The 21,656-nt window shown below is 42.2% G+C and overlaps 1 gene segment (V, D, J or C); it reads left to right on the top strand.

Annotated features, from left to right (window-relative positions):
* The first annotated feature begins 9,331 nt into the window (after window positions 1–9,331).
* LOC112604960 lies at window positions 9,332–9,825 on the top strand. The segment is given in 2 exon segments: window positions 9,332–9,386; window positions 9,503–9,825. Coding segments are annotated over 2 exon segments (378 nt in total).
* The last annotated feature ends 11,831 nt before the right edge of the window (window positions 9,826–21,656 follow it).

Genomic DNA, 21,656 nt, shown 5'->3' with positions numbered 1-21,656 from the left:
AGGTCTCCAGGCCTAAAGAGGTTGAAATTAAGAATCCTCAATTCTTCAATGTGAAATGCTTCACCAAAAATTGAGTATACCAAGGCACTCCCAAGCAAGAGAATGTAACTTTGGGAGATTAAAGAAGGTGATAAAACTAAATAGACATTTTGTTTCATATCTTGCTGGACATAGGAATTACAGGAGGATCACCCATGATCCTTAGAGAGAATTTCTGTTCTGCACATCAGAAACATTGTCTGTCTCCTCTTTCATTCTTATCCAAAATCCAAAGTGCTGTTTGAAGATGTATTTTTTTAAAATTTCGCCATACTTAATTGTAAGACCAGTATCCTACTGTGAATACTTGGTGATTCTAATATAAACTAAATTCATTTGTTTGACGTTGTTTGTTGTGCACTTATCTATGCATTCAAAAATAACTTTGGGGATACGATCTAGTCATTAGTGATGCAGACTGGCATCACAGTAAGCGACACTTTAATGATTTTCATCATATTTGGTCACAAAACTATATCACTTTTCAATAAACTTTTTTTTTTTTTTACCATACAACACATATTTTATTCCAAGGTGAAAAATATGATAAAAAATAATATGTCTACATTATGGTTTCAGGCATATGATGTTTCAAGTTGGAGAACACAATGTGGAGGATGTCGAATTTTGAGCCATGATTGGTTAAACCCAAATATCAAGTATGGGTGAGGAAGATATTATATTTTATAAGATACCTTAGTTCCTGTGTATCTGAGCTGTTTAATAGTATTTCAAAATATACTGTTTTTAATCTTTATTCCATGTATTCTCTGAATGTGCCCAAAAGTTTTCCAGCAGGACTTCCTTAAAATATCAAACTTTAAGGAAAAGAACATTGTAACGAATCATATTAGGTCCTGGTTTTGGATGCCTGCCTGAGATCACTCATCAGCTCCTCCTCTGCTTCTAAGGGCTGACTCCCCCACCCTCTCCAGCAAGTTCCGCCAACTATGAGGGCCTTTCTTCCTACTGTGTTGAATACAATTAATCATAATTGTATACTTTACATGCAAACTGTGTTTATTTAACATCAAGATAATGTTTGCTACTTTTGTCAATATGTTTTCCCACGTCTAGTTAATCATTTTCAACTGTAAAAGTCGTTTAGTTTTCTTAGTTGAGGAGATTGCACCATATTTCTTTTAATTAAAAAAAGAAACATATAGCTGCTTTTAAGGGATTTAAATTAATGTCAGAGTTTTCAGAACCAATAAATGCTATCATTTGAGGGTCAAGTGCATGTAAATAAATAAGATAATTTTTTATTCCAAGTACTAATATTCAGTAGGGGAATGAGCCATGCACAGAACAATAACTATATAATGAAACTGAATGGAATAATTTCGGTAGTTAATAAATTGCATAAAAATTAGGCAATGGTATGTGGTACCTGGAAGTAGAAGTTGTTCGTTTAAGTTGTTTGGGGAAGATCTTGGGGTTGTACTGAGGATGCATCTGAGTGGTATGGCAGCAGCCAAGTGACCATACAACCTGCAAAGACCATGGAGTCATCATGGGAAGGGCAGAGGTTGGGAGATTCCCAATAAACTACTGCACATTGAAAAATTTATTTTTACCACTTTAATAGTATAAAACCTAAACAGTCCTATAATAATCAGATGTCTTATGTGTTTTCAATTTCTTAAGAATATAATTTATCGTAATATCTTTTATCAAACACCTTGACCTGGATCACACTCAGGACATAGAATGTTCCCTTGCTCAGAACCTGGAAGCCCAGGTCTGCACCCTTATTGCTAATTGGTAGGCTCCCCAAAGCCCTTCCCTGTCACTTAAGCCTTCATCACCAGGTCCTGTGGGGTGGGATCACCTAAGGTAGGGGCAGCACTGGACACTGGTCATGGTACTCTGGCTTCAACTGCGGGGGCTGCATGTGACAGGGTTCATATGTCTCATGGAACTGAGAAATACTATTAATTAGGGAGCACAGCATTCACCTCCCACTTGATCAGACAGCACCACTCTGCTCAGAAGCCTACGGAGAGAGACATCAGTAATACTGGGGAAGATTTGTGTTCTGTTTCCACCTCAAATTCCGGGAGTAACACTCAGCTTCCCAGTTGCTAGCTTCCCTTTCAGTGTCTTCAAGATGGAGAGTTTACATCATCCATCTGGAAGCAGCAGAATCTGGGAAAGGTTCCAAAGATTCACTCACATGCTCTTTCTACCTTGTCCACCCCAGCTTGGTGTGATGGTCCTGGGATCATCTCTGCTTAATATTTAGCAGATTGGTTGTCCTGATGACATTACTGTTTGTGACCATCTCAAACTGCCCTGTCTCACATGGCAAACACTAGCAGTGCCCAGCCACAAACATGTACATTAGAATTAACTAAAATTAACAATGTAGTTCCTTAGTTGTTTTCACTACATTTCAAGCGCTCAGGAGCCACATATGACATATAACGGCTACCCTTGCAAAGCATAAATCTAGACATTTTCATCATCTTAAAAAATTATTTTCATTAGTGCTGATCTAAATGGTTACACTGACACATAGTTTTATAGCTCACAGCACAAACCTCAGGAGCTGTTATTCCAGAGAATCAGGTGATCTCAGATGCTTCCTGGCTGGTGCAGCCACTGTTTCAAGAATGAGAGGAATGAAGCTGACTAGACACATCCAGACCAGGGGCCCTCTACTCCCCAGCCTAGCCCTCCACTGTGCCCTCCAGGGCCCCTCACAACCTCACTATCTCTTTTCCAGAACCACATCATTGGCATCTCACATGGATCACAGACTCTAGCTGTGAAATTTTTTGTGATCATCTTTTCTGAACACACCTTATCCTCAACGAGGTGACTGGTTTATTGAGGAGAGGAATCATTTTGTGTTCCCTATAGAATGCAGCCTATTGATGGATGTAATAAGATCAACTCCATGAAAACCAATGAAAAAACTCAATCAAGTCTTATTAGAAAGCAGCATCTAAAATTCTATTTGATATTATGTCATAACCTGCCATTGAAGGGTAAGTCACAAACCTTGCCATTGGACAAACCCCATAATAAACATAAGATAGAAGTCTGATCTTAGAAATAGTGAAAATAAGGGTGGTGTTGTTACAGTATCAGCAGGCGCCCCCAAGGCCGGATGGGGTCTCATGTGTGACCTGGATCACCTGGGAGGAGCTGCCAGTGTGCTGAGTGGTGGGAAAACGCCCTCTGTGCTCTGAGACTGGAAGCCTCGCCTTGTCCTTCCTATTGCCTTGGCCATATCCGCAAAGCGCTCCTGCTATGAACTGAATTTTGATTCACAAATTCATACTTTGAATCTCCAAACTCCAATATTACTGTATTTAGACATAGAGGTTATGAAGAGGAAATTAGGGTCAAATGAGGTGAAAACAATGGGGTTCTGACTTAATAGGATTTGTATTCTAATAGAAAAGAAATATCATTGAGCTGTTCTTTAACCCCTCACCAGCCTCCAAGCGTGCACCAAGGAAAGCATGTACTTGCTTCTCCTACACATGCCCTGGCACATTGCTGAACCCATGAGATGATGTATCCAGAGAGGACATCTGGAAACAATAAACAGGGTTCTCACCAGAAAGCAAATCCTTCTGGACCTTGGTCTTGAAACTTCCAGGCTTCTAATACATTCACAATACATGTCTAATAAGTTAGTAATAAATGTCTGTGGTTGAAGCCATCCAGCTCAGGGTACGTTGGTGTGGCAGTCCCAGTAGACTCATCCACTGTTCCCACCTTATCTGAGCAGGATCAGCCTCAGGAGGCACCTTGTGGACTTTGGGACGTAGCTTTTCTCCTCTTGTTCTTGCTGTTCTTACTGCCTGGTGAGGAAGGGGAAGTCAGGCTTCAGCCTCAGATAGTTTGCATTAAACATGAACTTTCCTTGATGATGAAGTTGTTAGCCTGTTTTTCCTTCTGATCAGAATTGCACCAAGTTGGATGAACTACAAGCCTGGTATTAATATTTGGGGGTCTGCATGTCTGTTCCCCTACTTGGATGACAGTGAGCATGTGATGTGGATGCCATCTTCATCCCCCTCCATGTGTCCCAGGTGAGGGGCTCACTGTCACCTGCAGAGCTGGCCAGAATACGAAGAACATCCTAGCCTGGCACCAGCAGAACCTGGGCCTGGCTCTGAGCTCCTGCTGGCTCCTGCTGGCTCCTGCTGCCCTCCTGGACATGATCCCTGACTGGATCAGGGACAGTGGGACTGAACAGATGTCACTCTGGCCATCAGCAACCAAGATGCCTTCAGAAGTAGGTTCTCACTCCACCTGTCCCTGTCCTTTACAAATCTTCCCTAGTAACAGCTCTGCACAGGGGCTGCTAAGGGTCTGAAATGTTCTCAGAGGAACAGGCTGGGGGATATCTCAGAATTCAGATCCTCTCTTTGCCTCACACCCCCTTCCCACCACTTCTGTGGGCACCTCTAGTGTATCTTGTGGGCATCACTGTACGGAGCATGTCCGGATGTTTTCTCCCACCTCCTACTCCGAATTCATGATGAAAATTCATCCTCACTTCAGACATGGGCTGTCCATGCCTTGTTTCTCTTACATTCATGCCCTGGCACATTGCTGAACCCTAGTTATGACCCCACTCCATGAATCTTTGTGGAAGGGTCATGGTTGCCAAGTTGTGGTTATTGGAGACCAGAAAATAAAATGGCAACTATTGAGAAGCTTGTACGTGGGGCAGACATAGGCCGTTGTCAACAGAGTCCCAGCAGCTGGTGAGCTATGAAAGCTGGGCAGAGGGGAAGTTGGGCATGAGTCATGGAGGGTCTTCATCCTATGACCATGCAGCCTCTGAGCCACATGTGCTGCTTCGTTTGACAGAAATGACCAGAAGAGGACTTGTCTATGCTGAACTCTGGGGACAAAACCTCCTTCCATTCAGGAGCCAGACTCACTATCCATCTCCTGGGCATCTGCTGCTCTGTGATTCCACAGACCCCCCTCAGGTCACTCATGATCCTCAGCAATGGGCAGTTCACTGCTCTCTGCCCAGGGGGATATCGAAGAGGGTCCTGAGCTTTATGACCCTCAGGCCCTGGAGTGAGGAGGGGCCATGAGGTGGTGCACCCAGTGCTCATTTTTAACATTCACATTCAATTGATTAAAGTTTAAAACTATACCTTATACTAGCAACCAAAGTTATATCTCTTTATATATAAACATGTACCACATATTTATTTGTAAATAGATACATAGTATATTCAAATATATAAATGCAACTTATTTCTAAAATGTATGTATTCAATATGTAAAATTTATATTAGAAATTCTTATTAAAGATACACATAATGTTATGTTTATTTGTGTAGCATGTGTTCCTTTTCTTTCCAAGCAGAACAGAGTCTGGCTGAGTAAAGACTTTGAGGACATTTGCTGACCCTCCCTCTTTGACTCTAACAGGGTCAAAGTCATTCGGGTCCTTGGAGCCCAGTGAAAGTCTCTTTCACTTTCATTCTTGCCGGGCTGCAGGATACATGCTTAATGCAGCTCCTCTGAATTTGTGAGCAGTTTCCTTCCCTCAAGCACCTGCCAGGTAGCCCTGTGGGCAGGGCCTGTGGTTCCTCCCAGGTCTTCAGCACTGTGGCTCAGGAGAGCAGATGCTTCCCCCACAGCTCAGGGCCAGCGCCTGGCAGCTCTCAGGCACTGCCAGCCTGACTTTAGCCCTGGGCTAAGGACCCTATTCCAAACGTCTCCTCATTTATTGCACTACCTTAAGTCTGTCTTGTTCTTAAACTCAAAGTCTACATTTCTACAATTTCTAAAGCTAGCATTTGCCACCTGGAAAATTAGACATGTGAATTCATTGTCATTCTCAGAGCCTGGCCTCTTCCAGCCCCACCAGATGAAGTTGCCCATATCTTCTCTTCTGTCCACACAACTTTACTTACAATTACAGTGAAATGTAACATGTGGTAAAACTCTTATCGCCTGCACAGAAACCATCCTCTTCTCCTTTGGTGCCTAGGGCACCAGCTCTATCCTGCTGGGCATGGTGAGGACAGTGAGCCTCTCCCAGCCTGGGACAGGAGCAGGGATTAAGAGAACATGTGACGAGCTCCAAAATGCAATGTCAGGGGAGTGAAGGAGGGGCAGGGACTCTCGGAAGAATTTGATCCTAAGAAGATGGAAGGTGAAGAGCTTTGCTTCACCTTCTAAAATCAGTCACTTTATTTTAGATTTGGGAGCTGGGACACATGTTTCATTGCCCTGACTCCTTCCACATCTCCTCTTTCTCTTACAAGAGCTCTGACTCAGTCTGTCCCTCACAGATTGTGTCCTGAAAATATAATTTCCCTCCTAATATGAAAACAAACCAACAAACAAAACCCTCTTACTCCTATCATGTGCTGTGAAATCTGACCCCTAAACTCTGTGACACCCGGATAGCATAAGAGATAATCGTGGGACTTTATCCAAGATATTTTCTAGCTAAAAAGAATTCTCATGCTAGCTTTTCTCTCGGAGAAATTTTCTCTGTCTCTTGTCATAACTGACACCAGAAACAAGGTGGAAATATTTCCAAGAACAGAGTACAACCATGCACTCAGTGAGTTGAAAGACATCTCTTCCCCTTGCATTCGTTTCCAAAGCTGCCGTTTACATTACCACAGTCTTATTGGCTTCACACAACATAAATGTATTACCCTGTAGTTCTGGAGGTCAGAAGTCTCACTGAGTTAATGCTAAGGTGTCAGTAGGTCTGTAATCCTTCTGGAGGCACCAGAGAAGAGAATTGTATTCTCTGCTTTTTATCTTCCAGGTGCTCCCACATTTCTGGTTCCATGGCCCCTCCCTTCTTCAAGCCACATCCTTCCCCATTGTCCCAGCTCCTCTCTGACTGCAAGCCTGCTCCTCTATTTTAATGACCTTTGTGAATGTATTGATTTCATCTGGATAACCAAGTTGCTTATTCACAAAGTCCTTAACTTACATCCGTCAAGTTCTTTTTTTGCTATATAATGTAGAATTGTTATGATACCACTCCAATGACTGGAGGAACACCAGGGTTCTCAGTCTCACTCCCGTTTGTTTAAAACGACATGGACACGTGTGGAGTTGTTTTAAGGAGGGAAAAGTTTAATACACAAGAAGGAAGGAAGAAGAAAAGAGCTCCCCCATACAGAGACAGAGAAGGCGGGATTCGAACTAAGAGAAAATTCCATGTGCGGCGGAAAAGTGGCTGCTTATATGAGGAGGCTGAAGGAGGTGGTGTCTGATTTGCATAGGGCTTAGGGGTTTGGTATGAGCAGGCATGTCATTCATGTAGCCTGAGAAAAAACTGGCCCTCCCACCCTAGCGTTTTAATATGCAAATGCAGGGTGTCATAATGTTCTACACACATGGGGGTATGTGGGGGCAGCCATGTTGCCAGGCACATGTGGGGACAAGGAAGAAGAAGGTGGGAATTGCCATGTTTGACTGGACTCAGTTTCTAATGGTTGGTATTTGTATATCAAAGCTTGCCAGCCCAGCTCTAAGAACCAGGGCTTTCCTGCCAGACAAGAAATGTTTCTGGAGCTGCTTTAAAGAAACAAAACCTTCCCAAGGACCCCTTTTCCTCTCTATCTAAAATAATTTCTTAAAAACTTCTATAACACTTGGGTTCCAGAGATGAGGACATGGACATCTTTTGGGGTAGGGACATTATTCATTCCACCGATTCCACCGCCATAAACATATTCCCCAAAATTGTCCTTCTCTAAACTAAAATTTAAAAAATCACAAAGTATTTTTATGAAGCAAAAAAGCTGGACAAAGTCTTAGACTCAGTTTCCTCTAACTTGTGAGTTTTAACTGTTGGAGTAAGCTCACTCCTCTGTCTCTACTGTAGACTTATGGATGTACAGATAGTTTTAGAGGATTTTTAAATTTTGTGACCCAGTGTAAATAAAACAGAATCTGAGACAGGTCTCAATCAAGTTGTAGGTTTATTTTGCCAAAGAAAAGGCTTATGGCCTGTGACACAGGCTTATGTGGTCCTGCAAACTTGTGCCCAAGGTGTTTGGGTTACACATTGGTTTTATAAACTTTAGGGAGACACAGAAATCACAGGCAAAGACAAAGCAGCAGGAAGGTTTGTGCACAGGCTACAGCACTGTGATTTGGCTCCCCTAGTCAGGCATCAGTAAAATTTTATGGAGCCCTAGGCTGCAGCCCACTGATGCTGATATAGTTGGATCCACTTCCCCTGCTACTGAGCCAGGCTGGGACCTTTTTTGGCACATTAGAGATGTGAGATATAACGAGTGCAAATCCCTGTCCAATTTCATCTGGATCCAGCTGGTTTCTACATGTACATGGGCAACTGCTTGATAAGAGACTGAGTGTCTCTTTCCTAAAGATGTTAACAGGGAGGCTCGTGTCTGGGTCACGGTGATATCCCCAGTCACTGATAAAATGTAAAAGAGGAAAGTGGCATTGATGGTGCGTGGCGGGGACATCCTCCATGCAGTGGCCACCCTCACTAAAAGAGATGAACTTTGGGAAATAATACTCAATGGCAGAAAAGAAGGTAGACTATGGAGGAGCTCAAAATAAGAATAAGGTGCAGCCCATTTAGTCTCTGGGTATTATAGAGACCGGTAGCTCTTGAAAATGGTGGATCTGCGAGCACTGCGTGCATTGAGGGAACACGGTATCAACTTAGTGTATCTGAAGTAAATTGTTTGATCTTATACTGGTAAGAACAATGGCATAACACCATTACCTAATACTTACAAATATACATTGCCCCATGTAAATAAGTTTTATTTGTAACATTTTTAGAAAGCAACAATATTAAACTCACAGAAATTTTGCAAGTATAGCTCACTTACCCCCTTCACTAACTGGAATCATACGAGAGTCTTTTGAAGACCTAAGAATACTACCATCTAACGTTTTACTATGTGTTCCTACAAACAAGACTATTCTCCTAAATAATCCCCACATGCTAATGAAATACATTACTCCATTGACTCCTGAGGAATATTTCAAATTGTCAAAAACAAAACCAAAACAAAACAAAAAACCCTGAAAAAAGGTTTCTCATAGCAAAATAGTCCCCAGTAGAAACATATTCTCTTCAGACAAATTTCTGCTACTCTTGTCTTACCTGAGACACCTGGTGACACTGAGCTGATGCTGAGTTACAGAGATGAGACAGCCCTGCAGCTGTGCCCAGCCTGCCCTGTTCCCTGCTCATTTGCATGTTCTCAGAGCACATCCTCCTGCCCTGAAGACTTATTAATAGGCTGGACACACTTTGTGCAGGAGTCAGAGCCAGTCAGGACACAGCATGGACATGAGGATCCCCACTCAGTTCCTGGGGCTCCTGCTGCTCTGGCTGTCAGGTAAGGAAGGAGATCACTAACAGTTTACCCAACCCAGTGTGCTCAGTACTGCCTGCCTATTTAGCGAAGTTCTCTTACTCTTGTTTGGACATTTGTTTTTATGTTTCCAAACTCAGGTGCCAAATGTGACATCCAGATGACCCAGTCTCCATCTTCCTTATCTGCATCTGTAGGAGACAGAGTCACCATCACTTGTCGGGCTAGTCAGACCATTAGCAGTTATTTAGCTTGGTATCAGCAGAAACCAGGGAAAGTCCCTAAGCTCCTGATCTATGCTGCATCCAGTTTGGAAAGTGGGGTCCCTTCTCGGTTCAGTGGCAGTGGATCTGGGACAGAATTCACTCTCACCATCAGCAGCCTGCAGCCTGAAGATTTTGCAACTTATTACTGTCAACAGCATAATAGTCACCCTCCCACAGTGTTACACACCCGAACATAAACCCCCAGGGAAGCAGATGTGTGAGGCTGGGCTGCCCCAGCTGCTCCTCCTGATGCCTCCATGGGCTGAGAGTGTTCCTCAGATGCAGCCACACTCTGATGGTGTTGGTAGAGGGGGACATGAAGTCACCTCTGCATCCCAATTCCTTTTTCTTTCTCAGCGCCAGCTGCACAGACATAGCAATGCCTCTCCTGATTTAATACAGACAGAGATCATGACACCTGAGGAGTCTAGTTTATGGTTTCATTTGGAATTCATATTACATAGAAGAAGCCACTATAGATATTCTAAGCAGGAATTGGCTTAATACAGAGAATTACAGTAAACTACTGAAGTCTAAATGAAATGTAGAGATGAATCTCTAAATGTAATGTTTTATTTGCATAGAAATATTTGCCAAATGGGACATACAGGAAAACTCAGTGGTCTTCAGTGTGTTGGAAGAACAAAGAGAATGTTAACGTTTTATGAAAAAGGGAAAATATTACCTATTGCTCTTTGAGAAAGTTCATTGGCACTAGGAAGGGTTGGGAGCTGGCAAGCTCAGACTGGTAAGCAGTGGTGGACAAAGTGAATCCTAGAATTATATCAACTTATCTCAGAAGTTGTGGGTAAATTTGATTTCAGGTTACAATAAGCCAGAGCAGTGAAGCTTGCAGAGACCTTTGTTATTGAAATGCCAGGGATTTGATGTAGATCCTGCTGCTCACCACACAGAAAGCCAATCACTAATACAACATGTATTGCTAAGGAATAGGCTTTAATCAGGTGCTGCAGCCGAGGAGATGGGACACCATTCACAAATGTATCTCCGTGGCAAACTGAAAATTAGAGGTTTATATAGCAGGGAAGAAAAGTGGGAACACAGAAATTAGGGAGGGGCAAGGAAGGTAATTTGATCAACAGGAAGCAGGAAGTCAGTTAGGCAATGATAATGGGCATAGGATCTCACTGTCCTGATTCAGTGATATGTAAGTTTCAGCTCCTTTATGGTATCTGGAGGCCTGATGGTTGGCTTCCTGAAAAAAAGAACTCAGATAAGACAAATGTAACTATCTGGAGTTTTAAGACTGGGGGGTTCAATATCTACATTTATTCAAAAATCCAAAAACATTGGTTCCATGGGATAATAGAGCCTATTTCAGTTGCGTTCTAGAAACAATATTTTGCATCCTGAGTGCCTTTCCTCCTGGTTTCTTGAATCTGTTGGGTATGACAAGAATGACTCAGTTTCTCTGATTAACTTTCACATTACAGTCTTTCAAAGCCCAGGATATAGTAGTCATGAAGAAGATATTAGAAGCAGGATTCTCTGGTGCTCCCTCAGAAAAGAGAATGCACCTGCCCCTAATTATGGGCTTTCTAACCATGTGGTCCTCAATCCTGTGTGGAAGTGTAAGGGTGGGTGTGCTGATGCTGACAGTTTCCTACAGCATCTTTCCAGATGTTTCTCCAGTCCTCACCTCTGTCCCTGTGTCTGTCTTAAGTACCAATGGAGAATATTGAGTCATTCTTTTCCGACTTCCAAATCTCACTGGAGGACCTCTTATTGGGCAACTCTATAGGACAAAAGAGAGATAAAAAGGGACATTTACATAAGTTAAAATGATTTCTCCCCCAATGAGGCCATTAAAAAATTAAATTTAAAACCACATATTGAAAACACATCCAGCTTTGTTTTCCTCTTAAAGCATGTTTACATTTTCAAATATTTTCAAGGTTTTAAAGGTTGAAAGCATAATTATTTGTCCATGGAATGATCAAACACCTTTTTAATTAAATGGAGTTAACATTTTCTTGAAAATTTGTACTCACTGAAGTAAAGGAATATATTTAAAATGTGTGAAACTATGTTAGAAATTATTGGGCTTAAATTCAACTGTGCAGTTTGGTTTGGGATGTTGTTGACTCCTGAGACCTGCCACAAGAATCTTGTATCATGTGTACTCACTGCTGTTCAGCCTTGTCCTCAGAAAATTGATATCTATAGACTGAAGGCAAGCTCAGTGCCCTTCAGAGAAACCACTCAGCTGAGCCCTTCCTTGATCAGCCAGATGATTGTGAACATGAGCATCCATGAACATGAAAACAAATGTTTCCTGTTATCACCCACTGAGTTGTGTATTTAACCAGTTACCAATCATTAATGCATAAAAGCTTCCTTATACAGTGTTTACACCTCTACCTGTATATACACACATGTATTTTTCTTAATTGGTGGTATAAATGTGAACATTTAGTAATCAAATTATAAAGTTATTAAGGGAAAATTAAAGTCAAAAATAAAACTAATTAATATTTCAATAAAAAATTAAAATTTACTTTATGGAAAAATGTGCTTATATGTATATAACATACATAGAAGTGAATATATATTTATTTGATAAAAAATGGGCTATAAATATATATATATAGTATTCATATACATTTAAATAACCTTTGTTACATTCCATACAAAAATGGCATTCTGCACCACATATAGTTGATACTCTTGCTAAGATAATTTCTTTGCATTCTTTATTTTAAAACTCTACTAAATGGTTGTCCTCACCTAAAATATTTTTCCAACCAAGTAGAGCTCCCAGGGTAGAACTAGAACAAATTTTGACTAATACTGAATAGTAACCATTGCATCCTATGAAAGTCTCCATTATGTTCATGCCCACAATGATTATATGCCAAATAGAGTTCTCACAGCAATGGATACTGGATGGAGTCACATCAGTGCCATTGTCAGGGAAGCCTTGGAAATGTAAAAACTATAACAGTGGGTAAACTGCAAGGGTTACATCTGAAGATCACATTGCAAAGAGAACAGCAGTTTAATAATATTGGCTGTTAGTTTTGACAGATCATCAGGCCTTAAAAGAAATTCAACAGGATGATTGCAGACAAAGCCATTCTGGATGAGCTATGACTAGATGTTTCAAAAATGAGCCATAATCAAAGAAAATGCTTTACAAGTGAGTATTAATTGAAATGCTAGTAAAGAGCAGGGGCTTTTAACAATGAGGATGATTCAACACATGGACTTCAGTCAGTCACCTTTCCCAGCTTTCCCAGAGAGTCTCATGAACCAAGGTTATGGAGGTCCTCGTGAGGACTCAACAATATGAGTTTCAACTAACTGAGATGTACAGGGCTACTGGCTCTTCCAAACACCTAATTTGCCAAGAAGAACCCCTAACATTGTTTGACACATCAGGGCTCAGACTAACAGCTGGTATCAGGTGATTCTAGTGGACCTCATGTAACATGAGGAGGATAGTGGTTATTTTCCTAAATACAAATTTACCTTTCTTTTTGGTTATGTTTCTGCATAAAATACTACTTCAGGATATTCCAAGTGCTTTTATCAGAGTCAGGAAATTCATCTATAATATGGATTTGGATCAAGCACGCTGTTTACCTCAAAAAATAAGTGAAGCGAAGTGTAGCTCATGCTCTTGTCATGTGCACAGGTGCAGCTTTCCCTATAGACAGGGAAAAACTCATTATTAGTCAAGCAAAGCTGGCACACAAACCCTTGTACTGTTGAATTGCTATGCTTTCAGAAGTGGTGGAGGCTCTGAAATACTCACGGGGATTGGTGCTTTTACTCCCATAAACTGAATATTTTTATCTTGAAAATGAGCTGCAGACTCATCATTGTTATGCCAACTGAACACCTTGAAATGCTCGAGTTCTATTTTCTCAGGGCTATGGTTTTCTGGTTGACGGTTGACGGTTCTTTTTCTTTTTTTTTTTTAGATGGAGTCTTGCTCTGCTGCCAGCCTGGAGAGCATTAGCACCATCTCGGCTCATTCCAACCTTTGTCTCCTGGGTTCAAGCTTTTCTCCTGCCTTAATCTACCAAGTAGCTGTCACTACAGGTGTACACCATCACACCCAGCTAATTTTTGTAGTTTTAGTAGAGACGTGGTTTTACCATATGGACTAGGATGGTCTCAATCTCTTGACCTCATGATCCGCCCACCTCTGCCTCCCAAAGAGCTGGGATTACACATGTGAGCCACTGCGTTGGACTGGTTGATGGTTCTTAATCCAAAGGGTTGACATAACAATTATTCCATTAAATTGGAAGAAATGATAGGATAAGCATGTGACCATTTAGACTTAATACAATACTGGATAAGTTGTCAACAATAGGTTTTAGAGTGTGTGCTGGGGCCATAGATGTAGTCTACATAAAGCAAGAGCAAACATAATTGATTTTACATATTTTAGAGAGGAAGTACAGAAAACATGAAACCTAGGTGACCTTCTGGAATGTTTCTATTTATTGCCATTTCCCCTGGTAAAACTCAGAGAAGATTTCAACAGTCATCAGGATGAAGTTCTAGGGATCACAGTCATGTGAAGCATTCCCTGCACTTGGATCCCCAGTGAGGCAAAGGGAAGATGAAATGTATAGTGGGATGTGGAGGTGAAAACATCAGGGACAGCCTCCTGGTCAGCTTAAATGTTGAAAAGTGTATTTATTTTTTCTCTTTAGTTTTATCACGGAATCATTTAGATCTGAGAAAAGCCATTATGACTTTTTAGGCAGAAAGGTGTTTATTATCATGAATTAGATGGATGGAAAACATTTGGGGAAACCAGAGTGGAAACTCGGGCAACTCCAAGCACTCCTTTTGCTATTCCTTGACCCTGCCCGCCCCGTGTTTTCCACACTGAAGGAAGATACTCTCATTTTGTTAGAAACCTGGCAAGTGAAGATATTGTGCCCACAGGACTGGGATGCCTGGCTGTGACCCAGATCAGGAAAATGCGCACATTTGAGTGAGATCAGGCAGTTACCCTCCCTCATCTCAATCCAAAAGCGTTCTGTAGCAACACATTTGTTGGGCATTCTTCACCACATCTGGGACTTAGGAAGCCAAGGACATGAGGAGTAGCCTTTCCAGACTCTACCATAGAGAAAGTATTGCCAGAAACTAGAGTATAAAATAAATATAAAAAAGTTGGTGACAATAACTAAATGAGTCATTCATATATGTGTGTTAAATAATTTAATCTTTTCTATACACCCTTTCTTTAAAAAAAAAAATCAAAGAGCTATTTTTAGCCACCTTTACAATTTAGACCACAAATTAGATAATAAGTAAACAGATTAATGGCTCACGAGAGAAGAATATTTTTTCCTAGATGGTGTTGGTTTTAACAGATTGGAGTTTCCCCACATTTTGGGGAGGAAAATGTTATGTGGGTGCCATGGTGTCCTTTGTAAAGAAAATGTTTATATTAGGTTGTAGCATGCTGCATGCTGCACTTGATACTAGCAATGCCTGGAAATTCAAGCGTAGCAAGATGTGTATTTATAACAGAAAGCCACAGGATGCACTTGGGCAGAAATAACCCCTGTACCCATGAAAACAGATGAATCTACATGAGACTGTAATGAAGATGTCATCAACACAGGCAGGGCTGCAGAGAAAGGGGTCAAGTCTCTAGCAGTTGATAGCAGAGCTGCTGTCCTTCTGGGGGCAGTAGTGAGAAGAGCTGCTCTCTTTTCTGCGGGAGACAGCTTGAATGTGGAGTTTCAGGCAGCAGGAGCTCCTCCCCAGCCTGCACCAGCAGTGCCATTCTTGGAATTGTGCTAGAGGCTTTGCCTGGAGCCTGTTCCTTAGGGCTTTTCAACAATTTATAAGGAATTTAATATATCTAGTAAATCCCTTTATGCTTCATGGATTTGACATTTCCAACAGGGAATATACACAGTCCACAGGGCCATCATTCCCTCCCTCCTTTTTTCTCGACAAATATAATGCTTTCCAGGTGGACCTGCCAGAGGAAGCCAACGTGAACAACTATCCATGTCACCAAAAATGCAAGACAAATAAGCTCGGGGTTCTCACATAGCTGCACTGTTCCCTGGTACAAAATGGGAGAGTATAAAACTCTTTGGTCCACCATCAGAGAGATGGTGCAGTGTCACCTTCTGAGCATAGTAAGTGAGTATTTATAGACATTTAAACACTGACACCTTTAACACCAACATACAGACAAAAGTAGAAAAAAAATAAATTGGACTACGTAAAAATTTAAAATGTGCATCAAAAGTCATAATCAACACAGTGAAAATGCAACATGTGAAATAGAAGAAAATATTTGTAAATCATATATCTGATGGGTGTTAATAACATCTACTCTACAAACATAAGTCCTACATATCAACAGTAAAAATAAAATACCTGATTAAAAATGAGAAAAGTACATCAATTGACATTTCCCTAAAGAAGATTATTTAGAGGATAATTAGATAACTAGCATAGAAAAAGATGGTTAATATTATTAATCCTTAGAAAAATAAGAAGAAACCCCACTTGACACCTTTTAGGATTTTTTTTTTCCAGCAGAGACTGACCAGCCTTGATGAGAATTTAGGTTTTTGGAACTGCTGTGGACACTGTCGTGGTGATGTAAATGGCCCACCTGCTGTAGGAAACCATATGGTGATTCCTCAAAGAATTAAAAATAGAAATACTATATAATTTAGCCATTACATTTTTGTACGTACACTCAATTAATTGAAGACATTAACTTGAGAAGATATTAGTCTACCCACATTCAGAACTGAATTATTTATGATAGCCAAAAGGTAGAAGCAACTCACATCTTCACAAAGGAGAGAACTGGTAATCCAAATGTGGTATATACATACAATAGCATATTATTGAGGGAAATTCTGACACATGCTACAATATACATGAAACTAGAGGACATTATACTTAGTGAAATAACTCAGTCACAAAAATATTGAGTTATGATTTCACTTTGGTATTTGCAGAACAGTTTCCATTTAATCATGAATCAACCCTGTCTCCTTCCCTTTCTTGTTTGTAGTTTTCAGGAATAACTGTAGAATTTTCTGGAAATGTAACATTCTGAGATAGAGCAAGATTGGCCAATATAGCCTGGGCTCTGTTTCTGTCCCTACAGGAAACAGTAATTCCTTCAACACTAGCTCAGTGTGTCATGTGATTCCAAGACATAAAACCCAGGGTGGGCTGCTTTGCAGGGTCCCTCAGCTGCAGTCCTTGTGGGGTATGCATAGTCTAGAGTCAATCAGGACCGGGCAGCTTTGTGTTCTCTCATGCTGACTCTCTGTAAGTAATAATTCACTTTATGTAACTGGTTGTGTATGGGTGTTCTGTCTCACTAGATTTGGGTAAGTTGGAGACCTGTGCACAGCAAACTTTCTTGGCAAAATTGGTGCAGTGAGAAGGTTTGATCTGAGAGAACCGTGGCTTATTGGTGAAGTTAGAGGAAAAATACTCTCCAGTATCTGGCCCAGGACAGAGACGTCAGCCTAGGGATGCAAGGGCTAGACATGCAGATGGATGTTTAATGAGGAGGGAGGATAAATGGGACATTTGTCCTCCTCCCATTAATAAGAATCAGCTGACTTACTGAATTGAGACAGAGAGAAAAGAATGTGGAACTAGGAATGGGGTACACAGTTCTCTAGTTGTTAGACAGTTGTATGACTGCTCATTCCTAAGGCCAGAGAGCACAGGACATGGGTAATCAGATGGACCCCGAGTCACCCAAAATGAAACAAGAAAGATACTCTCAGTGGTCTCTGAAGCATGTAGGAAGGAACCAAAATCAACAAAAAGGGCCTTCACAGAAAAGGAGGCTCACTCTCTACAAAAGAGACATGGAAAAAGGCCAGGGAAGTCTGCAGCCTGGTTGGTGTATTTGTTTAGTTGAGCCACATTGCAGACCCAAATGTCTTTGTCTGAAAGGGACAGTTAGGAATAGGGCCAAGGTCTCCACCAGAGGCTACTGGCCCTATTTTCGTCTCAAGATAAAAGGTGTAAAAAAAGGAATTCAGACTTTTCTGGGATATTTATACACTGTAATCCACCTGAAAATATTTCCAGGTCCCGTCAGAAAAAATTAAACTGATGACATCAGAAGGTGTCCGGACAAATGAGGACCCTGTGATGAGTATGTGCTCACGTCCTGATCTGCATGTGGACCATTTCCTTTGGGCCATGTTGGGTGCTGGTGACCATGGTTCTCACTGCAGAGTGCAATAGAGGTACTGACATTTTACTGCTGTGCCACAGAACATCACTGCTGCCTGAGGGGCTATCTCCACTCATAGCTAAGTATTCAAGACATGACAGTGGGAAATATCCACTCCTGCCTGCCTGCTAAGCTTCCCAAGCCCAGAACCTTATTCAGCAAAAGCAGGACTGCATATTCAATGAAGATTGGAACACTATCTAGTTAATTTAATAGTTGTAACAAAAAGATAAAAATGTCACAGCACCTGGTGTCACAGTGGAACGACCCACTTTGGCAGACCAACAATGGAGGATGAATGCCAAGGCCGCCGGAACAGGAAACCGAGGAGGTATCCCAGGTATAGTTACGAGGAGGTATCCCAGGTATAGTTAATTGTTGTTGGTCCTGGTGGCATCCACTAATAAGAAGGAGACCCACAAGCTAGTAAGTATTTTTGGGTACTGGGGATGGTAGAAAACTTACCTGGGTGTTCTTTTGGTCATGTTAGTCAAAATCACAAACAAAGTTGCCATCCTTGAACAAGGCCCGTTGCAATGGTACCCTTGGAATCTGTTCAACAAGGCATGACTGATGCACTTCTTTTAAACCTTTAGAGCCCGCTGCCCTGATGGAAATCCAGGTGTTCACTATTTCTATGCATGCTGACTGGAGCCTGTGGCAACAGTAGACACCAGTTGTGCCTCTTTTGAAAGGCCACTCCTTGCTTGCTGTAGGAAACTGATAGGGTCTGAGTGTCTCAGAGCTAGAGTATCAGGCATGATGTCACTACTTTAACTACCCATTCTCACCTTGGTGCCTACAAACACAATCAATAAAGCTGGACAGGCCCAACAGATCCAAATTATTAAATGGAAATGATGCAGTCAGAATTCGCCCTAACCCAGTTCCCACAGGATCCATGTGCAAATGAATGAATGCCCATAAACAAATGACAAGCTTCCTAGAAGGAAACAAATGACCCATAGGGGACAATTTAACTTCTCCTTTGGCCACAATGAGCCAAAGATTCAGAGACATGCCTGTGTCAGTATGGCATGGGGCCCTGATGATTGTACAAAATAGATGCCAGTGGGTCTGCTGGGTGTGACCACCATTAAACCAGATGATGGCTGACACTGAACATGGACATTCTGCCCAGTGGCCACACTACATGCAATGACAGTAGCCATTCAGGCTCCCCCTTACACTGTATTTTGCTCCATTTCCACTAAATCATGGGCCAGCCACTTGTTCAGGAAAATAGCAACCGAGTGACTGAACTATTAAAGGATCCCCTGTGCAGGGAAAAGGACTATGGCAATAGCTTGCTTCTTGGACACCTAAATATGTGTCACACAATTAGATGCTGGGGCTACCATGGCCACCTTCGAGAGGAATTTATGTCATGTTTTTGAATATTCCATGAGACTTCACTTTGACCAAGAAACAACCTCACTGAATAATCAACATGACAATGGGCACGTTCTCCTGGAACATAATGGATGTTTCATGTAATTACCAACACCTAACACTGCCTGCTGTACCTGGATAAACACCTCAGGTATCCTAGAAATACAAGTAGAGGTGATCCTGTCACAGGCTCAATGACTGCAGACAATGGGGCGTCTGAAAGATCCGTCTTTCACCTCTTTAGCTGCAGTGGTTCTCAGAGCTGCCCTGAAAGGGTTTCTTGGATGGGAGGAAGGAGACTGGGATGACAGTTCCAGAACAGCACCCTGTGCTTCCCATTCCCACCCCTGCCATTAGGTCCAACGGGATTCCTCGTGGCCCATCATTTCTTCCAAAACCTTTGATATCTCACATTGGTCATAGAATCTAGCTCATAATATTTTTGTCACAAATAACTTTTCTGAATATCTTTTGTCCTCAACTATGTAATTAGTTTACTGACAAGAGAAATTATTTTGTGAATCTGGCCTAGTGATGGATGAATCTGGCCTAGGATCTCCTTCATTAATATCCATGGAAAGACTCACAGTCAAGACTCACTGGGACTCAGCATCTGTAATCCTATACAATTGCTAAGCCACAATCCTGACACTAGATGGTAGACAAACCCCATAGTAACGCTAAGATCTAAGCCTGATCATAGAAATACTAGGAGAGCTTAGAAGTGATAATGTTTCATTATCAATAGCCCCTAAGGCTGGAATGTGGTCTCTGTGTTACCTAGAGTAGCTAGGAGGAGCTGCCAGCGTCCTGAGTTATGGGAACCACCTCTGCACTCTGTGCTCTGAGACTAGAAGCCCAGCCTTGCCTTCATGCCTACCTTAGCTGTGTCCCCAAAGCCCACCGACTATGGACTGAATTGTGCTTCAGAAGTTCTTATCTTGAATCTCTAACCTCCAATATAGCTGCATTTGAAGATAAAACATATAAGGTGGTATTTGGGGTTAAAGAAGATGATAAGGGTGGAGCCCTGATTCAATAAGATTAGTGTCTTTATAAAAAGAGACCCCATTAAGCTCTCCTCCACTCCCAACCTCCATGCATGCAGTGAGGAAAGGCCATGTGAAGACATGGACAGAAGGTGGCATCTGAAAATCAGAGGGAGGGTCCTCAGCAGAAAGCAGATCTTTCTGGATCTTTGTCTTTGACTTCCCAGACTTCCAAACTGTTAGAAGTAAATGTCCTTCCTTTAAGCCATCCAGCCCAGGAAATTTTGATGTGGCAGTCCCAGCAGACGATCTACTGCCCCCACCTTCTCTGAGCAGGATCAGCCTCAGGAGGCACCTTGTGGACTTTGGGACCCATCTTTTCTTCTCTTCTGCCTTCTGTTCTGACTGCCTGGTGAGGAAGGGGGACCGAGGCTTCATCCTCAGATAGTTTGTATTAAACATGAACATTTCTTTGATGATGAAGTTGTTAGCCTGCTTTTTCGTTTTCTGATCAGAATTGCATCAAATTGAATGAACTGCTTGCTTTGTATTAATATCTGGGGATCTGCATGTTTGTTCCCCACTTGGATAATAGTCAGCATGTTGTGTGGATGCCATCTCCAGCTCCCACTCTCTGTCCCAAGTGAGAGGGTCACTGTCAGCTGCAGAGCTGGCTGGAGTACGAACAGCATCCTAGTCTGGCACCAGCAAAAACCAGGCCTTACTCTGAGCTCCCGCTGGCTCCTGCTGCCCCATTGGACATGATCCCTTCCTGGGTCAGGGGCAGCAGGCCTGAAAAGATGTCACTCTGGCCATCAGCAACCAAGATGACTTCAGAGGTAGGTGCTCCCTCCTCCTGTCGCCTGTCATGCACAAATCTTCCCTAGCAACGGCTCTGCACAGGAGCTGCTAAAGGTCTGAAATCTTCTGAGGGAAACAGGCTGGGGGACACCTCTGAATTCACATCCCCTCTTTGCCTCACATCCTCTTCCAACCTCCTCTATGGACACCTCTAGTGTATCTTGTGGGCATCACTGCCTGGAGCATGTCAGGATGTTTTCTCCCACCTCCTACTCCGAATTCATGATGTAAATTCATCCTCACTTCATACCTCGGCGGGCCACGCCTTGTTTCTCTTATGTACATGGCCCGGCACATTGCTGAACCCATGGTTCTGGCCCTACTCCTTGAATCTCTGTGGAAGGGTCATGGTTGGCAAGTCATGGTTACTGGAGACCAGAAAGTAAAATGTCAAATATTGAGAAGCTTGTGCATGGAGTAGACATAGACCATTGTCAACAGAGTCCCAGCAGCTGGTGAGCCATGAAAACTGGGCAGAGAGATCCCACATCACCCCAGCCAGAGGGGAAGTTGGATATGAGACTTGGAGGGTCTTCCTCCTGTGACCATGCAG

Source organism: Theropithecus gelada, chromosome 13 (assembly GCF_003255815.1).
Source record: "Theropithecus gelada isolate Dixy chromosome 13, Tgel_1.0, whole genome shotgun sequence".
NCBI classification, from domain to species: Eukaryota; Metazoa; Chordata; class Mammalia; order Primates; family Cercopithecidae; genus Theropithecus; species Theropithecus gelada.
Note: the sequence above shows the minus strand (reverse complement) of the source record. Positions and strands in the feature narration are given on the sequence as shown.